At 41.1% G+C, this 20,784-nt stretch overlaps 1 protein-coding gene across 2 annotated transcripts in view; it reads right to left on the reverse strand.

Moving 5' to 3' along the window:
• Positions 1-1,434: 1,434 nt before the first annotated feature.
• Positions 1,435-20,784, reverse strand: part of LOC106579191 (alpha-1,6-mannosylglycoprotein 6-beta-N-acetylglucosaminyltransferase B) — a 47,761-nt gene continuing 28,411 nt past the window's right edge. For both annotated transcript variants that reach the window (XM_014158861.2, XM_014158860.2), the window contains 11 exons: positions 20,076-20,243; positions 17,883-18,052; positions 17,411-17,542; positions 17,062-17,195; positions 7,920-8,065; positions 7,564-7,719; positions 7,194-7,340; positions 6,913-7,029; positions 6,154-6,228; positions 5,536-5,696; positions 1,435-3,633 (listed from right to left, as the gene is read on the reverse strand). In XM_014158861.2, the coding sequence (XP_014014336.1) occupies positions 3,432-3,633; positions 5,536-5,696; positions 6,154-6,228; positions 6,913-7,029; positions 7,194-7,340; positions 7,564-7,719; positions 7,920-8,065; positions 17,062-17,195; positions 17,411-17,542; positions 17,883-18,052; positions 20,076-20,243 (1,608 nt within the window). In that variant the 3' untranslated portion in view covers positions 1,435-3,431. The remainder of the gene's footprint in view (positions 3,634-5,535; positions 5,697-6,153; positions 6,229-6,912; positions 7,030-7,193; positions 7,341-7,563; positions 7,720-7,919; positions 8,066-17,061; positions 17,196-17,410; positions 17,543-17,882; positions 18,053-20,075; positions 20,244-20,784) is intronic.

Here is a 20,784-nt window from a genome sequence, read left to right on the forward strand (position 1 = left end):
GGGCTCTGAGACCATTCCTCCATACAGAATATCTCCAGATCCTTCAGATTCCCAGGTCCACGCTTGTGGACTCTCCTCTTCAGCTCATTCCACAGGTTTTCTATGGGGTTTAGGTCAGGGGACTGGGAAGGCCATGGCCAAACCTTGATTCTGTGGTCAGTGAACCGTTTTTGTGTTGATTTTGAGGAGTGCTTCGGATCATTGTCCTGCTGGAATATCCAACCACGGCCCAGTTTAAGCTTCCTAGCAGAGGCAGTCAGGTTTTGATTTAATATCTGCTTGTACTTGATGGAGTCCATGATACCATGTATCCTAACAAGTGGTCCAGGACCTTTGAAATAAAAACAGCCCCATAACATCAAAGATTCACCACCATACTTCACAGTGGGGATGAGGTACTTTTCTGCATATCTATCTTTCTGTCTACGCCTAACCCACCTCTGGTGTTTGTTTCCAAAAAGCTCTATTTTGGTCTCATCTGACCATAGAACCCGGTCCCATTGAAAGTTCCAGTAACGTTTGGCAAACTGTAGGCGCTTGACTTTGTTGTTTGATGACAGCAAAGGTTTTTTTATGGCAACCCTCCCAAACAACTTGTGGTTATGTAGGTGGCATCTGATCGTAGTTTTGGAGATTTTCTGACCCCATGACTCAACTAACATCTACAATTCTCCAGCTGTGATCCTTGGAGATTTTTTTGGCCACTGGAACCATCCTCCTCACTGTGCGTGGGGTCAATATAGACACACGTCCTCTTCCAAGCCGATTGTTAACATCTCCAGTTGCTTTCAATTTCTTAATTATTGCCCTGATAGTGGAAATTGGCATTTTCAACCTTTAAGCTATTTTCTTATAGCCATTTCCTGATTTGTGCAGCTCAACAACCTTTTGTCACACATCATTACTGTATTCTCGGGTCTTTCCCATAATGAAGGATGACTATGGGAACATGGCCTGTGTGTCACCTCATATTTATACCCCAGTAAAACAGGAAGTCATGGCTTACCACTTAAGTGTTCCCAATCACTCAGGTTAACTTAAAAACGTAAAATATGAATGGGAATATACTTAAAAAAAATGTCACAGCCTGTTTTACTCATATTTACCAAGGGTGCCAATATTAGTGGAGGGCACTGTATAGTTTACAGATGCCACCCTAGAATTGTGACATGTTGATTGACGTTTGTGGGCTTTTGAGATCTAGCAGGGTGTGTAGCTATTGGTAGCACCTAAAGTATGCCAGTCATGCTCCAATAATGTCAATATTAAGGGGTAAAAAAAAAACTTTATTATATTGTATTATATTTTACAATCTTATTTTATCTTAGCCCTTCTATAACCTTACATTATCAGCACGTCAAGTGTTATACGAGAACCTTTAAACAAAAGGAGTCAGTGAGTGTGAGTCACAAAATTACACAACATTTCCCAATGAACTTATTTCTCATTGTATAATTCCTTTGGGTCAAGTACAATTTTATTTTCCATAACTGATGAACAGTGCCTTGAAACAAAACAAAAGTCCATTCACTCTTATCATCTTTGGAACGTACGTCAAGTCACATTCAAGTCTCACTTGACAGGACCAGCTGAATTTGCTAAACATTCTGCTTATGTCAGTTCCACTGTTGTTTTAGACAGCCGTTTTACAGTCACTGAGCTGTCCGTCATCCTGTCGACCAATCCTGTCACAGCCCTGAGTGGTCCAGTCCAATTCCTGAGCTGTGCTGTGTTGTGTTTGGGTTACGCGGAGTGCATTGGGACAGTCACGGTAATCACGTGTGTCTGTTCTGAGAAACCCTCTCTCAGTTTTCTAGTTTTAGGTGAAGGAGCCCATAGACAAGGACTTGGACTGAAGCTAGGCTAGCAGCTGCACTGTGTAAGCCCCCACCCGATCACTTCTAAGAGATAAGAGCCCTCAGTTTAGAGCTATTCATTTACGTCTGTTTCGGTCTCTTACTTCTTCCCTCACTCTTATATATAGAGAAAGGGGTGATGGAAGAAGCCAGGCGAGAAGAAGACAGGCTTCCCAACCTCCACACTCATTTTTGTGACCCATCACCCCTCACTTCATTTGGCTCGGGTCTGTTTGTTAGTTCAGTTCAACATTCGCTCCTGAGCAGGATACCGTCCTTCAAAATCGTCCTCTCTACGTCCTCTGTACAAGTTCAGCCAGATCACTTTTGATATATCATATCAAAAGGCAATAGGGCAATAACACTATTAATATTCTGTCATATAAACACATATCTTATACAGTACACATAGCGTATAGTACAGCATTTTGACTGTGTTTATATGAGAGAATAATCGTGGTCTTATTGCCTTGCCCTCTCAAAGACATTCAGTGCTGATTACCCATGATTCACTCTGATAATGGCCCCCATCAGAGCCAAGTATTTAGAGAGTTGGGCCAATATGATTTCTGTATTATGATGCATTTACATGACACTTCAACATTCTATGGCAGCCATTTTAGCTCCTCATTAACATTACATGTGGAATACTTAATACTATGTAACTGAATATCTATAATTAGAACAATATTCAAAATTCTATAATTTTGACTATTTTTAAATACATGGCTCTGGCCCCCATTATTTACTCTGTCACGCATCCGAGGAGGATTGAGGTAATATTCAGGGCCGGCGATGCGACGCGAGCGGCCGTTGTACATGGCTAGTAATCCCACACGCCCCAGTCCACCACTACTATGGAAGTCTGTTCAAGAGAACGTTATGATAGAAATGTATTGTGTAGATCAGGTATGGCTGTTTGTCATTTAGAACCGTGGGTCATGTCAGCACTACACATCACATTTCCACCTGCAACATTGTGTATTACTTCATTAAATTCACCCCACATCAATGAGTGATGGCCCTCTGTTGAAGCTATTACTTGAATGTGATGTGATGGACTCTCTGGTTGTAAAACTGCTTAGAGGCCTGACTCAGTTTATCATAGAGTGGGTTGTGGTCACTTTACAGGCCACATAGGCGAAGGCAGAGAGATCAGATATACTGGGAATGAACAACACTGATATATCCTGTGTGAGGCCAAGTAATGTCAAGCCTATATGGAGAGACAGAAAACGTGTTTTGCCTACGTTACACCTATTCCTTTGTGCAACTGAGGAGACATGACGGATCAGGGCTCTATATCTTCTTTCTTCCTGAGTGATATCAGATAAACCGGGAACGTGACATCCATTTCCTGTGAGCCTAGGGTTGTGTTCATCAGGGCACACTGTAACAAAATTTTGCAATAGAACGAAAAAAAGCATTTCCTATTGGACATGTTCAGATAACCAACTGAAATGGAGAGGTGCTTTCTTTTGCTTCGTGCCTAGTGAACATGACTCCAGACATAGGATGCACTTCAACCTTCCATTTCCTCCTTTTTCTCCAATGAGAATCCCCAGAGTCTGCCCCTTAGAGGCAGTCAGGACACAGCGCCACCTGTCCTGCCCGGTGGGCCCTGCAGGGACAGAGTCTGCGGTGGACAGGATCGGACCCAGCGCAGCTGAACAGGAGACGCTCCCGCTGCAGGCCGCAGCGACGACCCCACGGGCTGTAGGCAGGAAATATATGGTTGTCCACTTCCTGGTCCATGTTGGAGCAGGACAGGCCCAGTCTGCCAGAGGGAAAAGCAGTTGGGATCAATCAGTATGGTCTCAACAGAATCTGTTCGAAATTGTGACATTTAACTATTGTAGTTATATGTCACCTAAGCTGACATACTAGTTCTATGTCACAGTTCCGGATCAACACCCCTAGTCCTGGTAGAGCTACAGGGGGTGCAGGCTTTTGTTCCTGCCCAGCACTAACATACTCAATTCAACTCACCAAGGCCATGATGATTAATCCGGAAGCCAGCCGCACCAATGTGTCAGAGGAAACACCGTTCACCTGACGACCGAGGTTAGCCTGCAGGCGCCAGGCCCGCCTCAAGGAGTTGTTAGAGCGCAATGAGCCAAGTAAAAACCCCCCCGGCCAAACCCACCCCAAACCCGCATGATGCTGGGCCAATTCTGCTCCGCCCTATGGGACTCCCGATCACGGCCGATTGTGAAACAGCCCACGATCGAACCCGGATCTGTAGTGACGCCTCTAGCACTGCGATGCAGTGCCTTAGACCGCTGCACCACTCGGGACTAAAACATGGGTTTTAGCGCTAGGCTGGAACAAAAACCATTGCACACTGTAATTGGGGAATTTTGCTATTGTCAGCAATGTGATACAGCAGGGTATTGATGGGGATTTCTTATAGACTATCACAATATTGTGTGAAAACATTTAACAGGGATTGTATTGGCGTACCTGGTCTGGAGAATTACAGCGGATGCTAAAGTGTACATGTAGCGCATGAGTACTAACAGACACCTGTGATTACTGCACGGTGTTTGAGATCTACACACATGCATCCAGCCTAAACCATGGTACAATATAATACCACTGTGTGTGTTATGTGTATGTATTGGCTAGTCCTCTTGCACCTATGTACATGTAGGTATTGGATAGCTGTGCCCTCGCACCTGTGTATGCAGTGCATTCGGAAAGTATTCAAACCCCTTCATTTTTTTCCCACCACATTTTGTTAAGTTACAGCCTTATTCTAAAGTTGATTAATGTCACTTTTCTTCCTCAGCTTTTTACACACAATAACCCATGATGAAAAAGCGAAAGCAGGTTTTTAGAAATGTTCGCAAATTTATTACAAATGAAAAACAGAAATACCTTATTTATATAAATACTCAGACCCTTTGCTATGAGACACAACATTGAGCTCAGGTGCATCCTGTTTCCATTGATTATCATTGATTATCATGCTGTGGGATGTTTATCAGCGGCAGGAACTGGGAGACTAGTCAGGATCGAGGGAAAGATTAACTGAGCAAAGTACAGAGAGATCCTTGATGATAACCTGCTATAGAGCGCTCAGGACCTCAGACTGGGGCGGAGGTTCACCTTCCAACAGGACAATGACCCTAAGCACACAGCCAAGACAACACAGGAGTGGCTTCAGGACAAGTCTCCCAATGTCCTTGAGTGGGCCAGCCAGAGCCTGGACTTGAAACCGATCGAACATCTCTGGAGGGAAAAGAAAACAGCTGTGCAGCGACACTCTCCATCCAACCTGACAGAGCTTGAGAGGATCTGCAAAGAATGGGAGAAACTCCCCAAATACCGGTGTTCCAAGCTTGTAGCGTCATACCCAAGAAGACTCGAGGATGTAATCGCTGCCAAAGGTGCTTCAACCAAGTACTGAGTAAAGGGTCTGAATACTTATGTAAATGTGTTATTTCAAAAACCTATTTTTGCTTTATTATTATGGAGGTATTATGTGTAGATTGATGAGGGGGATTTTCTTTTTAAATACATTTTAGAATAAGGCTGTAACGTAACAAAATGTTGAAAAAGTGAAGGGGTCTGAATACTTTCCGAATGCACTGTATGTAGGTATTGGATAGCTGTGCCCTTGCACCTGTTTGCAGTATGTTTGTTCTGTCTGCCTGCCTGTATTTCTGTCTCTCACCTGGTGAACGCTGCGGGGTTGTTGAGGTGGTGGAACAATGCCGGCTCACACACCAGGGAGGCACGTCGACACACACTCACACACGACTGGCCCAGGGGGCCCAGGTGTATTCTCAGAGCGCTCTCAGGTGGCCAGGTAGGGAAGGACACGCTGCAGAAGTCCTGGGGTCAACAAGAAGACAGGAACAACAGTTATATTATTTTGCAAAAATGTTGGAATGTATCATATAGCTCATGAGACTGGGTTTCGAACAGTATAAAACAAGGTTGTTCAGCTCAGTTTAGGGCCCTCACTATCTGGCCATGCTAGGAGGTACAGAATTTTCAAATGTCAAAAAGTGACCACCGACTATCCTTGACCTAAATTAGTAACACAAATGTGCCATACTTGCCAATCAGTTCTGACAACACTGCCACCATTGTTCTTTCTAGCATGACCAGCTAGTGACTACCATTTATATACATATATCACCAAGCCTACTCTTTGTTCCAATGCCTCCTAATATAAGACATTATAAGACAGATATTGTAATATAAACCATAGACCGTATAAAACAGATATAAACCTATCCCTTTAAAGACGTTTTTTAAAGTGTTTCAGGAGACTATTGTTGTGTACCTGATGAGTGATGTAAGCATGGACCCTTTCCAGCATCCCTTCACTGGTGAACTCTCGAGGGGTGAAGGGCTTGACCTTTAAAACAGACATAAGAGCTAAATACAGCTTTATTTCAGGGTTATGCTAATCATATGAGCCTTCATAAGCATTCATATAACAGCCATACCAATGGATAAGAGGTTTCACCTGTAAAACAGACTAATTCTATCTTCCATAGATCTCGAGATCCATTACAACTTCATATAATAGTTGTGCTAATCATGTGAACCTTCATAAGTGTTAGCAGTTGATGTTATTCTTCAATAACGCAAAAAATATATATTTATTCAAAGAGAACAAATCATAGTTGTTATGCTGGAAAGTAGATGGTCATTCTTCCCTGTCCTCAGTGTTTTCTCCACTGAACAAAAAGACAGGATGTAGTTTATACCCCAAGCCTATCCTGTGGTTGACCAATTAGAATTCCTTGCAGTAAAATTGGGCCAATGGTCAAATAACAAGTATCCCATTTCAGGTTCAATGTATAGACCATTTGGACCAATGAGAACTTGCCACATGTAGCTATGAGTCCTGGACTGAAATTCCGTGTCCCTGACCCATTAATCTTCAGTTCCCCATTACAGAAAAACAACTATTTCCATTGATCTTTAATTCCCTCTTGACCTTTAGTCCTCTGCATTGTGTATTTATCTCAGAATATTCTTACATAAGCATTCATTTAACATTCATAACAGTAGAATCAAGGTCATGGTAACTGACCTCTGTGCGTAGAATAGCCCTGACCGTCTCTTGAACGTCAGTAGTGTTGGTCATGTCCACGGTCCAAACGTAGGGTTTACCGATGAACTCCTCAGCATAGGGGTGCTGGGAGGAGACCTGACAGACACACACATGTACACACATGCATGCATGCACACACACACTTCCCAATTAAACCACCATTGGGTGTGAAATAGTCTTTAGGTAAATTTGTTTGTTCATTTTTCAATTGAATTTGATTAATTTCTTAATACATTTCTGGATGAGTTCATATCCAGTACCTGTCGTGTTGTGGGCTTCCCTTTATAGAAGTCACTGTTTTCAGAGGAGCGAGGGGGCTGGAAGCGCGGCTGGAGGAAGACACACCCTAAAGCTATGGCCTCCAAAGGAGCTGGACCCTCATATGGAAACCCAAGGCCCACAAACACCTGGAGGGGGAGGGCAATGCGGCTATGCATTTATAATCCCTATCACTGCATGGCTTACAGAGATATTGTAGAAAGTGTTTGAATCCTAACATATCAAGCTATATATTAGATCCAGGTCTGAAACCACGCATAGATGTCCACGGACGTTTGCACAATAAATCAAGATAGTAATTGTCCTCATGGGGCCTGAGACACTGTGGCCTGGGTTCAGTTCGGTTGTTACCTTGGCTCTTCTGAGGAGCTGTAAGAACTGATCCTGGGTCAGCAGGCCGTGGTTGATGATGTTACTGGGCAGCTGAGCGGAGTGGCCTGGAGGCTGGTACACTGTGCCGTGGGTCTCCAGCTCCTGACTGATCACCTCCAGATAACGCTCCTTGCCCTGGAATACAAAAAATAAAAGAATGGAAAATAGTAGAGTAAAGAGGAGAAGAGAAGAGTAAAAGTTAATTTATAGTGTAGAGTAGAGTTGAGGGAGCATGTCGCATGTTGGCCGTTCCAAAAACAGCCTGTCTAGTGAGGACATTACTGGATGGCACTGTCATTGGTCACTGCACCCTTTAACTCTTTCCGCCTCCTTACCTGCCACATGTAGTCCTGTTTCCCATAGACCACAGCCGTGTTGTCCTTCCTGTAAGGCCCTGGCTCCACTTCCTCCTCCCTCTCCTCCTGCTCCACCATCGCCTCCTCACTCACAAACCCCAGGAACGAGTTATCAGGGGTATGAGCTACACAGGAGACAGAGACGCAACAGGTCAGAATGCAATTTTGGATTATATCGTTAGGAAAGTGTTGTATTGATTGTTTGAAGTCACATTATAACCACAGACCAAAGTTTAAGCCATCAAACAACCAATAAGTTCTCACATGAAGTATATTGTTTAGTGGTCAAGAACTACAGCAAATCTTTATTTCATCAGCAAATATATAAGTATAAATCCTCTATCAGTTAGATCTCAAAGGAATAAAACCTGTTTCATCCCAAAGGCTTCTATCAGAATGAACAAGAGAGAAGGATAAGACAAAACAATGTGTCAATGTCTAATGTGTCTAATAAGTCTGTGTGTAATAAGAAAGTGTTTGATAAGTGTAATATGTCTAATAAGTCTGTGTATAATAAGAAAGTGTTTGATAAGTCTAATATGTCTAATAAGTCTGTGTATAATAAGTCTAATAAGTATGTGTATAATAAGTCTAATATGTCTAATAAGTATAATTTGTCTAATATGGCTATGTCTAATATGCCAAATTTGCCCAATAAGTCTAATGTGTCTAATGTGTCAAATATGCCTAATGTGTCTAATAAGTCTAATGTGCCTAATAAGTATAATGTGCCCAATGTGCCTAATAAGCCTAATGTGTCTAATATGTCTAATAAATCTAATAGACCTAATAAGTCTAATGTGTCTAATAAGTATAATATGCCTAATGTGTCTAATATGCCTAATGTGCCTAATGTGTCTAATAAATCTAATAAGTCTAATATGCCTAATAAGTCTAATATGAATAATGTGTCTAATAAGCCTAATGTGTTTAATATGCCTAATGTGTCTAATAAGTCTAATATGCCGAATGTGTCTAATAAGTCTAATATGCCTAATAAGTCTAATAAGCCTAATGTGTCTAATGTGTCTTATATGTCTAATGTGTCTAATACTGTATGTCTAATATGTCTAATGCGTCTAATAAATCTAATGTGTCTAATAAGTCTAATATGCCTAATAAGTCTAATAAGAATAATGTGTCTAATAAGCCTAATGTGTCTAATATGCCTAATGTGTCTAATACTAATATGCCTAATGTGTCTAATAAGTCTAATATGCCTAATGTGTCTAATGTGTCTTATATGTCTAATGTGTCTAATACTGTATGTCTAATATGTCTAATGCGTCTAATAAATCTAATGTGTCTAATAAGTCTAATATGCCTAATAAGTCTAATAAGAATAATGTGTCTAATAAGCCTAATGTGTCTAATATGCCTAATAAGTCTAATATGCCTAATGTGTCTAATAAGTCTAATATGCCTAATGTGTCTAATGTGTCTTATATGTCTAATGTGTCTAATACTGTATGTATAATATGCCTAATGTGTCAAATGTGTCTAATACTGTATGTCTAATATGCCTAATGTGTCTTATGTGTTTAATATGTCTAATGTGTCTAATACTGTATGTCTAATATACCTAATGTGTCTAATATGCCTAATATGTCTAATACTGTATGTCTAATATGCCTAATATGTCTAATACTGTATGTCTAATATGCCTAATGTGTCTAATGTGTGTAATGTGTCTAATGTGTCTAATATGCCTAATATGCCTAATGTGTCTAATATGCCTAATATGTCTAATGTGTCTAATATGTCTAATACTGTATGTCTAATATGCCTAATGTGTCTAATACTGTATGTCTAATATGCCTAATTTGTCTAATATGTCTAATACTGTATGTCTAATATGCCTAATGTGTCTAATATGTCTAATACTGTATGTCTAATATGCCTAATGTGTCTAATGTGTGTAATGTGTCTAATGTGTGTAATGTGTCTATGTGCAGCTGGAGATGCCAATAGCTGTCAGGACAGGAGGAGACTATAACAAACAGCATTAGTACAGGATAACGACAGAAAGATGTGGAAAAAAGGTTGTTTTGGACCGGCGATGTCGACATAAGGGACCAAGAATGCGGGTAGTGACAGTTGAGTAATAACATTGGAGCGTCTCGATGGGCCGACGTGAAAGGAGAGAAACAGACATAAATCACATGATGATGGAAATAAAAACTATTCTTAGGGGGTTAGTGTCAGTGTGTTTGGATAGGCCATACACTTTGACTTCCCACAGCTTCTCAGATTCATCCTAACAGAACAGAGAGAGGGAGGTGTGAGAGATGGGATATTTATTTTAAGAAATACAAGAATGTGTCTGTGAATGTGTGTGTATGTGTGTGCGTGTGTGTCTGTGTATTAGTCCACATGTGTCAGTTCGTCTGTCCCCCCAACAGTTGTTTAAAAAGCCCTGCCAAATAACTCTCTCCTGTCTCCTAACTCTTCCTCACAACTGTGAAGAAGGTCCTTTCTGGGTGAATAACAGGCTAATTTATCCTAGCTTGTCTCCAACACTCCTCCACATGCACACCAGACGCGTAGCACCTCCATTCATCATCTTAGTGGGCTCACACCAACACACCGACATGAATCATGATCAAGATGGAAAATGGTGCAAATAGGGGAGCGATGGCTAGATAGAACCATTGCCTTCGACAGACAGACCAATAACCAATGCCTTCCCAAAGGCCCTGACACTCAACAGATCCTTTCTAGCACTTCAAAGCCCCATCGACACCACCTCTAATCCCTTTCTCCCTCCATCTCTTCCTCTCTCTGAGCTGCCATCGCCGCGGGCAACATCCCTCTTGCTGCACGAGCAGCACAAATAAACAGCAGCGTTCCTGCCTGTGGAAGTGGTCCGGACTGTTCGGCGCACTCCAGCTTGTCTCAGTCTAGTCGGAGTGGGAGAGATAACTAGGAAGTGTTTGAGAAGATTTTGGGAAGGGCAAGGGCAAGGGCTCACGTTTATTTAACCTGTTCTGAATCCTCTAAGTCTGCAGACATATGAAGTCTCCTTTGTGGAACATACATCAGCACTGTCATAGTTAATAACACTCCCACTGTGTGTCACCACTGTTGGTCTCCAAATGGTAAAGCCCAACACTAAATACAGACACATACACATACGTGCGTGCACGCATGAACACATACACAAAGAAACACACACAAATGCAAAAACCCATAAACAGACTTACATGTACAGTACCAGTCAAAAGTTTGGACACACCTACTCATTCAAGGGTTTTTCTTTATTTGGACTATTTTCTACATTGTAGAACAATAGTGAAGACATCAAAACTATGAAATAACACATATGGAATCATGTAGTAACCAAAAATGTGTTAAAGAAATCAAAATATATAGTAGCCATCCTTCGCCTTGATGACAGCTTTGCACACTCTTGGCATTCTCTCAATCAGCTTCACCTGGAATGCTTTTCCAACAGTCTTGAAGGAGTTCCCACATATGCTGAGCACTTGTTGGCTGCTTTTCCTTCACTCTGCGGTCCAACTCATCCCAAACCATCTCAATTGGGTTGAGGTCAGGTGATTGTGGAGGCCTGGTCATCTGATGCAGCACTCCATCACTCTCCTTCTTGGTCAAATAGCCCTTACACAGCCTGGAGGTGTGTTGGATCATTGTCTTGTTGAAAAACAAATGATAGTCCCACTAAGCGCATACCAGATGGGATGGCGTATCGCTGCAGAATGCTGTGGTAGCCATGCTGGTTAAGTGTGCCTTGAATTCTAAATAAATCACTGACTGTGTCACTAGCAAAGCACCCCACACCATCACACCTCCTCCTTCTCCATGCTTCACGGGGGGAACCACACATGCGGAGATTATCCGTTCACCTACTCTGCGTCTCACAAAGACACGGCGGTTGGAACCAAAAAATCTCAAATTTGACTCATCAGACCAAAGGACAGATTTCCACCGGTCTAATGTCCATTACTCGTGTTTCTTGGCCCAAGCAAGTCTCTTCTTATTATTGGTGGCCTTTAGTAGTGATTTCTTTGCAGCAATTCAACCATGAAGGCCTGATTTATGCAGTCTCCTCTGAACTGTTGATGTTGAGATGTTTCTGTTACTTGAACTCTGTGAAGCATTTATTTGGGCTGCAATCTGAGGTGCAGTTAACTCTAATGCAGTTAACCCTAACTTGTCCTCTGCAGCAGAGGTAACTGTGGGTCTTCCTTTCCTGTGGCGGTCCTCATGAGAGCCAGTTTCATCATAGCTCTTGATAGTTTTTGCGACTGCACTTGAAGAAACTTTCAAAGTTCTTGAAATCTTCCAGATTGACTGACCTTCATGTCTTAAAGTAATGATGGAATGTCATTTCTCTTTACTTATTTGAGCTGTTCTTGCTATAATATGGACTTGGTCTTTTACCAGTCTTCTGTATACCACCCCTACCTTGTCACAACACAACTGATTGCTTCAAACGTATTAAGAAAGAAAGACATTCCCTAAATTAACTTTTAATTGCTTCTACATCTGCATTGCTTGCTGTTTGGGGTTTTAGGCTGGGTTTCTGTATAGCACTATATGACATCGGCTCATAAAAAAAGGGCTTTCTAAAAACATTTGATTGATTGACTGAACAAGGCACACCTGTTAATTGAAATGCATTCCAGGTGACTAATTCATGAAGCTGGTTGAGAGAATGCCAAGAGTGTGCATAGCTGTCATCAAGGCAAAGGGTGGCTACTTTGAAGAATCTCAAATATAAAATATATGTTGATTTGTTTAACACTTTTTTGGTTACTACATGATTCCATAGTGTTATTTCATAGTTTTGATGTCTTCACTATTATTCTATGTAGAAAATGGTAAAAATAAAGAAAAACCCTGGAATGAGTAGGTGTGTCCAAACTTTTGACTGGTACTGTATAACAGGGTTCATTATGTTTCCACTTGCCACTGCAGAGATATGTATTCGATGTTTATGCATTCCTATTGGTTGGTTGAATTGACATATTAGTAAGGTGTTATGTAACGGTCGTCGTACGTAGTGGACCAAGGCGCAGCGGGTTGAGTGCTCATAATGACTTTTATTGAACACAAACAAAACAAAACAAGAAAACGATTGAACGAACAGGATTGCAGGCTAAAACACACAGCTATGCAACCACAACTTCCCACAAAGGGACAGGTGAAAACAGGCTACCTAAGTATGACTCTCAATCAGCAACAACGATGTACCTGTTCCTGATTGAGAGCCATACCAGGCCAACAAAGAAATACCCAACATAGACAGAGCAGGGGTGAAAATCTGATATCAACTTTGGAGGGGACAATTACATTACATTTTCTCAAGAGCAATTCCTGAGGGGGACACCAAAAGTAGTGCTGTAACACATAGCCTACGTTTAATATGGTAAATGTATATTGAGGAACCAAAGAAATAAGGTGTTTGCCGTACTCCTAACTAACGGTACCCAAAACTACACAACTAATCACAACAGCAATACCATTGCCTTTAACAAATCTTAGTTCAGTCACCAGTTTAAGTTGAGAGTGGGGGTATGCATGGCATTTTCCAATTATGTTCCTATTTTACAAGTTAAAAAAAATTGAGAACCTTTCATAATGTTGCCAAACATGGACTCAACAAACTTACCTGACACTCCCTGTCTCTGCCAGTCTGTCCCTGCATATCTGTCCCCAACTCTGCTGTCTGTGTGCCATCTGTTGCCTGCTCTGCCTAATGACATCATTGTGAAACATTTCCATTAGAATTTCATTTCTTTCTTATGAACATTTTATCAACTAGTCTTTGAGATATTAGGCTACTAGGGTTCTTACTTTGCGTTTTGGTGTACTGAAAAATACTCTGATGTCCGTCTTTTTTCTGCCATTTTTCTACCTGGTTGGCTACACACACACAGTATGTAGGTTATTTACAGTAGGAGATGGGCTTCTATCATCTTATCATTCTATATGGGCTTCGATCTAAAAGGTAGCTAGCAAATGTGAAACGGATTGCAGTGACAAGAGTTGACAGCTGTATGAGTTCACCATTTACACAACATATGCTGCAACCTTTTGTAATTTTAATAGTTTGTTTCATATTGGCTGGCTTCTAACAATAGCTGAATTTGCAAAGCTAGCGAGCACCAATTCAGTGGTGTTTGCTATAATCTTTGCTACCCGGGTTAAATAAAGGTGAAATAAAATATATAAATAAAAGTTCCCTTGCGACAATTTAGCTTTTGCAACGAGACCATTAAATATATTTAAAACAATGGTAGAAGAGAGTGTAGTTCTGTTCAGTTTATCGATAACCTTATCACAGGGACTTTGAAGCACTAACTTACATGCATGCTGATCTTGGAATAAATTGACGATAGCAAAGATTCCATCTTTGACGACGCCACATAAATGGAATAGGTACTAGCTAGCTTAATAGTTAATATTTGCGCGCTAGCTCTGCATATTCAGCTAGTGTGTGTGCGCGATTGACTGGATTAACCTCACGTCAGTTACGTGCATTGAGTGCCTTTCAGACAGTAGATACGACCTCTACGTTACCTCGCAAGCTAAGGAACTGGCAGTGGATCAAACCATTATGAGGCAAAGGGTGGGGGGGGGGTCGCAATCTTTTGAAACTTAAAAACGAGCTATTAAGTGTCTATAATCAGCACAATTGCTTTCATTGCGTATTATTAATATTATTTAAATTACATAGTTATGTTTCAGTGATATATTGGGGGGGGCAAATCATATTTTTCCCAGGATGGGGGGGTCGTGTCTCCCCCGTCCCCCCCCGGGATTTCCGCCCCTGAGACAGAGCATAGAAAATACAAAACAAGAACATTACCCTAAAACCCCGGAACACATAAACCAAACACCCCTCTTACATAAATACATATCCCATTAAACCCCGAACCACATAAAACAAATACCCCCTGCCACGTCCTGACCAAACTACAATAACCAATAACCCCTTATACTGGTCAGGACGTGACATGTTATGTTATTGGCTACGCTTGCAGATAGGGGGAGATTGCGAATTTAATATTGACAAGCAATCGGTAGGTCACGTTCTGAAATAGTGCTTTCAATTTATGTATTTACAATGTCTATGAGTTCACTATGTACATTTCCTGATATATATATATGCAGTGCCTTCAGAAAGTATTCATACCCCTTGACTTATTCCACATTTTCTTGTGTTACAGCTGAATTCAAAATGGATTAAATAGATTTTTGTTCTCACTCATCTACACACAACACCCCATAATGACAAAGTCAAAACATGTTTTTAGACGTTTTTGCAAATGTATTTAAAATGAAATACAGAAATATGGTATTTACATAAGTATTCACACCCCTGAGTCAATACTTTGTAGAAGCATCATTGGCAGCGATTACAGCTGTTCGTCTGTTTCACTAAGTCTTTAAGAGCTTTCCACACCTGGATCTTGCAACTTTTGCCCATTATTCTTATTGGTTGTTGATCATTGCTGGACAACTATTTTCAGGTCTTGCCATATATTTTCAAGTAGATTTAAGTCAAAACTGTAACTCAGCCACATTCACAGTCTTCTTGGTAAGCAACTCCAGTGTAAATTCGGCCTTGTCTTTAATGTTATTGTCCTGCTGAAAGGTGAATTAATCTCCCAGTGTCTGGTGGAAAGCAGACTGAACCAGGTTTTGTAATGGATTTCCCCCAAACATAACACTTTGTATTCAGGACAAAAAGTGATTTTTTTGGCAGTATTCATTTAGTGCCTTGTTGCAAACAGGATGCATATTTTGGAAAAAATGTATTTTGTACAGGCTTCCTTCTTTTCACTCTGTCAATTAGGTTAGTATTATAGAGTAACTGCAATTTTGTTGATCCATCCTCAGTTTTCTCCTATCACATTGGCGGTTTCCTTCCTCTCTGGCAACAGAGTTAGAAAGGACACCTGTATGTTTGTAGTGACTGGGTGTATTGATACACCATCCACAGTGTAATTAATAACTTCAACATGCTCAAAGGGATATTCAATGTCTGATTAAAAAAAAATGTTTTTTTTTTACCCATCTACCAATACGTACCATTCTTTGAGAGGCATTGGAAAACCTCCCTGGTCATTGTGGTTGAATCTGTGTTTGAAATTCACAGCTAAACTGAGGGACCTTACCAATAATTGTACGTGTAGGGTACAGAGATGAGGTACTCATTCAAAAATCATGTTAAACACAATAATTGCACACAGAGTGCAACTGTGACTTGTTAAGCACATTTTTACTTCTGAACTTATTTAGGCTGGCCATAAGGGGTTGAATACTTGTTGACTCAAGACATTTCAACTTTACATTTGTAATTAATTTGTAAACATCATTTGACTCTGACATTATGGGTACTGTGTGTAGGCCAGTGACCAAAAATCTAAATTTAATCCATTTTAAATTCAGGCTGTAAAACAACAAAACGTGGAAAAAGTGGTGTGAATACTTCCTGAAGGCACTGTATATATTCAGTATGTGTGTGTGTGTGTGTGTGTGTGTGTGTGTGTGTGTGTGTGTGTGTGTGTGTGTGTGTGTGTGTGTGTGTGTGTGTGTGTGTGTGTGTGTGTGTGTGTGTGTGTGCGGTACGTGTTAGATATTGCTGGCTTCCTGGGATGTGCTTTTGTATGTTATTGCTGTAAGAGCGAGCTAGCAAGCATGCTGCTAATTCAGTTATTCCCATGCTAACAGACAAATCTACAGCCATCAACATACTGTTGTCCTGCACATCTAATGTGCTTCCTCATGTCTATCGTCAGGTACATATATTTATTCTATTCTGTACAATTTGTTTTGGTCATTGTTATGATATTTGATTACAAAATACCCAGTCTGATATTCATAAGCAAGCGACAAATCACAAATCTACAGCCATCAACATACTGCTGTCCTGCACATCTAATGTGCTTCCTTGTGTCTATCGTCAGAATAAACACCAATCAACTGGGACTGCTGGCTGGGCATTCCTTTCTTTAAAAACACAACACAAGAGACTAAGTTACACATCTGTTACACATACGATTACATCTGTTAACACACACACACACACACACACACACACACACACACACACACACACACACACACACACACACACACACACACACATCACGGAACATGGTCATGTACTGCAATGGCTGTAGACGCCAGCTTCCCCATAGCGTGTTGTAACCATGGCTACGGGCATACGTCCCTAGGTTGAAAGCCGGTTCCGTACCAAAAGAGTCAAGGATTCGGAAGCGGCATCTGGAGAGAGGAGGAAATGTATCATCATAGGCATATTTCATTGTGTTGAACTGTATCTTATGTGACTTGAAATTATGTGGGAAAACTGTCTTGAATCTAGTACTTACGAGTTTGCTTCATGGTAATTACATGGTAATAATATATGTTGTTACAGTACCTTGGAATAAGGCTCATGTAATCCAACATGTTAACAAAAGTAACCAAAGTGTCGTTACTGGTAGTGTTGGAAGGCCAGCCCCATGGCTCCCTGGAGATGGGCGAGGCCGTGGTAGTCTGTATAGATGAGGTCAAAGGGCAGGGGCCTCTGGATGGGGCAGCTTCCTTTGCCCGGGGCTGCACCTATCACACTGTTCCACCAAACACAAACAAACACTCTGTCATGGTGAGATAGAACTCAAAGTGACAATGCATTGTGAGAGCTTTAAGTTGTCAAAGGACGATGATTATTCATGATTAGATCAGTCTTCAATACATTTCAATGGATATGCAAAGCCATGATGTTGTTGGATATCAAGGTATTAGACATATTTATATTAAGAGGTGTGTAAAGCACACCTTGAATCCTGTTCTTCTGGCTTGCCTTCCTGGTTATGGGTTCACTTCATATGGCCGCTGACTCATCCATCACAGAACATTGACTTGAATGAGGATTCCCATTATAGTAATTATATTTCTACGGTGTGTTACCTGTGCAGGTGGTTCTGGGAGGTGGTAAAGGTCAGATTGTGACCCAGGATGAAGAGAGAGGCACTGAGGTCAGCCCACTGCACCAGCTCCCCCAGAGGCCCCCCTTGGTCCACCATGGCCCCGAACCGCTGACCCGCACCCCCAGACAGGACCCCCGGGTACAGCAGGACCTAGAGAGGGGGAGAACATGGAGGTGGAGGACGATGATTATTCATGATTAGATCAGTCTTCATTACATTGAAATGGATTCGTGAAGCCATGATGTTGTTGGATATCAAGGTATTAGAAATATTTCTAGCACCTGGGGGCACATACAGAAATAACTTTTAAAACACAGCCTTATTTGAGTATATAGAGGTTTTATCAATTCAATATTACACATTCAACAATCATCCCACCAGCATATCAGTGCAAGCACTATGACTAACCTAAGGAACAGTAACTAAAAATAACTAAAGACATACAGTTGAAGTCAGAAGTTTACATACACTTAGGTTGGAGTCATTAAAACTCGTTTTTCAACCACTCCACAAATTTCTTGTTACCAAACTATAGTTTTGGCAATCTACTTTGTGCATGACACAAGTAATTTTTCCAACAATTGTTTACAGACAGATTATTTCACTTATAATTCACTGTATCACAATTCCAGTAGGTCAGAAGTTTACATACACTAAGTTGACTGTGCCTTTAAACAGCTTGGAAAATTCCAGAAAATTATGTCATGGCTTTAGAAGCTTTTGATGGGCTAATTGACATAATTTGAGTCAATTGGAGGTGTACCTGTGGATGTATTTCAAGGCCTACCTTCAAACTCAGTGCCTCTTTGCTTGACATCATGGGAAAATCAAAAGAAATCAGCCAAGACCTCAGAAAAATAATTGTAGACCTCCACAAGTCTGGTTCATCCTTGGGAGCAATTTCTAAACGCCTGAAGGTACCACGTTCATCTGTACAAACAATAGTACGCAAGTATACACGCCATGGGACCACGCAGCCCTCATACCGCTCAGGAAGGAGACGCGTTCTGTCTCCTAGAGATGAACGTACGTTGGTGCCAAAAGTGCAAATCAATCCCAGAACTACAGCAAAGGACCTTGTGAAGATGCTGGAGGAAACAAGTACAAAGTATCTATAACCACAGTAAAACGAGTCCTATATCGACATAACCTGAAAGGCCACTGCTCCAAAACCACTATAAAAAAGCCAGACTATGGTTTGCAACTGCACATGGGGACAAAGATCATACTTTTTTGGAGAAATGTCCTCTGGTCTGATGAAACAAAAATAGAACTGTTTGGCCATAATGACAATCGTTATGTTTGGAGGAAAAAGGGGGATGCTTGCATGCTGAAGAACACCCTCCCAACCATGAAGCACGGGGGTGGCAGCATCATGTTGTGGGGGTGCTTTGCTGCAGGAGGGACAGGTGCACTTCACAAAATAGATGGCATCATGAGGTAGGAAAATTATGTGAATATATTGAAGCAACATCTCAAGACATCAGTCAGGAAGTTAAAGCTTGGTCGCAAATGGGTCTTCCAAATGGACAATGACAAGCATACTTCCAAAGTTGTGGCAAAATGGTATTGGAGTGGCCATCACAAAGCCCTGACCTCAATCCCATAGAATATTTGTGGGCAGAACTGAAAAAGCGTGTGTGAGCAATGAGGCCTAAAAAACCTGACTCAGTTACACCAGCTCTGTCAGGAGGAATGGGCCAAAATTCACCCAACTTATTGTGGGAAGCTTGTGGAAGGCTACCCAAAACGTTTGACCCAAGTTTAACAATTTAAAGGCAATGCTACCAAATACTAATTGAGTGTATGTAAACTTCTGACCCACTGGGAATGTGATGAAAGAAATAAAAGCTGAAATAAATAATTCTCTCTACTATTATTCTGACATTTCACCTTCTTAAAATAAAGTGGTGATCCTAACTGACCTAAAACAGGGAATTTTTACTAGGATTAAATGTCAGGAATTGTGAAAAACTGAGTTTAAATGTATTTGGCTAAGGTGTATGTAAACTTCCGACTTCAACTGTATGAAAATATTACAGCAGGAGATAGGGGGATTATAAATATAGATGCAGCACGTGGGAGTTTGAAATCCGATGAACTTCAAAGTATGTTAACCCCATAGATTTACATATTGGAAGTTCATTTAATAGGATCTCTGTGGTTAACCCACCCTCTTCTGCAGTGAAGTCGTCTTAATGGTGTTCTCTCGTATGCTATGTCCCGCCTTTATCCAGCATGCAGACAGCCTCTCCACCCTGGACCAGATGAACCTTCCTGCAGGACCCGGAATTCCACCAAACACCTCATACAATGGCCTCAGAGTCGTCCGGACCTCTGCCTGTGTGAAATAAAAAGGGATTAATGAACAACAATATTAAAGCAGTACGAAAGTAGTGTATGCAAGTTAAAATTAGATAAAGAATCTGACTGATGTATGGCTTGCATCCAAATATGAAAGGGGCAAAAGTTATCTTGGCCAACATTGAGGAGGCTCTGCTCAGGTAACGCATCCCATTCCCACTATTTCACAGCATTATCATAGTACTTATACAGATAATCATATCCCCAGGGGTAGTAACAATCTTGTGACCATAAAAAAATTAATCCACTGTTACTGTTAGCCCAATTGGAAGCCCACAGTGGTAAGCTCGTCCCATAATGTTATTTCAAATACCACAAAAATGGATACCCTTGCTATATTCAAATTGCAAAAAGTTGGGTTGTTACATATCAACGTACAAAGTTTGATGTCAAAGATGGACTTTCATGATATCTGGGTGCATGACACGAGCCCGGACATTTTGGTTCTCACAGAGCCATGGCTCGATCCCGGATAAGGACATTGCTGATTACCACATCTTCAGGTGTCACAGACTGAA

This window comes from Salmo salar, chromosome ssa19 (genome assembly GCF_905237065.1).
Source record: "Salmo salar chromosome ssa19, Ssal_v3.1, whole genome shotgun sequence".
Classification (NCBI taxonomy): Eukaryota; Metazoa; Chordata; class Actinopteri; order Salmoniformes; family Salmonidae; genus Salmo; species Salmo salar.